This window comes from Colobus angolensis, unplaced genomic scaffold (genome assembly GCF_000951035.1).
Source record: "Colobus angolensis palliatus isolate OR3802 unplaced genomic scaffold, Cang.pa_1.0 Scaffold95, whole genome shotgun sequence".
Lineage (NCBI taxonomy): Eukaryota > Metazoa > Chordata > Mammalia > Primates > Cercopithecidae > Colobus > Colobus angolensis.
The window spans coordinates 1720433-1720828 of record NW_012123487.1 but is presented as its reverse complement, the minus strand read 5'-3'; the positions used below and the strand labels follow the sequence as shown (position 1 = coordinate 1720828).

At 71.0% G+C, this 396-nt stretch overlaps 1 protein-coding gene across 1 annotated transcript in view; it reads left to right on the top strand.

Moving 5' to 3' along the window:
- The first annotated feature begins 6 nt into the window (after nt 1–6).
- The window catches only part of CDK5R2 (cyclin-dependent kinase 5, regulatory subunit 2 (p39)), a 2246-nt gene continuing 1856 nt past the window's right edge, over nt 7–396 (top strand). The window contains exon 1 of the mRNA XM_011932355.1: nt 7–395. Within this exon, the coding sequence (XP_011787745.1) occupies nt 15–395 (381 nt within the window). The 5' untranslated portion in view covers nt 7–14. The remainder of the gene's footprint in view (nt 396) is intronic.

Here is a 396-nt window from a genome sequence, read left to right as displayed (position 1 = left end):
CCCCGCTCTGCAGGATGGGCACGGTGCTGTCTCTTTCCCCTGCCTCCTCGGCCAAGGGCCGGAGGCCCGGCGGGCTGCCCGAAGAGAAGAAGAAGGCGCCGCCTGCGGGGGACGAGGCGCTGGGGGGCTACGGGGCGCCGCCAGTGGGCAAGGGCGGCAAAGGCGAGAGCAGACTCAAGCGGCCGTCCGTGCTCATCTCGGCGCTCACCTGGAAGCGCCTGGTGGCCGCGTCCGCCAAGAAGAAGAAAGGCAGCAAGAAGGTGACACCCAAGCCGGCATCCACGGGCCCTGACCCCCTGGTCCAGCAACGCAACCGCGAGAACCTTCTCCGCAAGGGCCGGGATCCCCCCGACGGCAGTGGCACCGCCAAGCCCCTGGCGGTGCCAGTGCCCACCG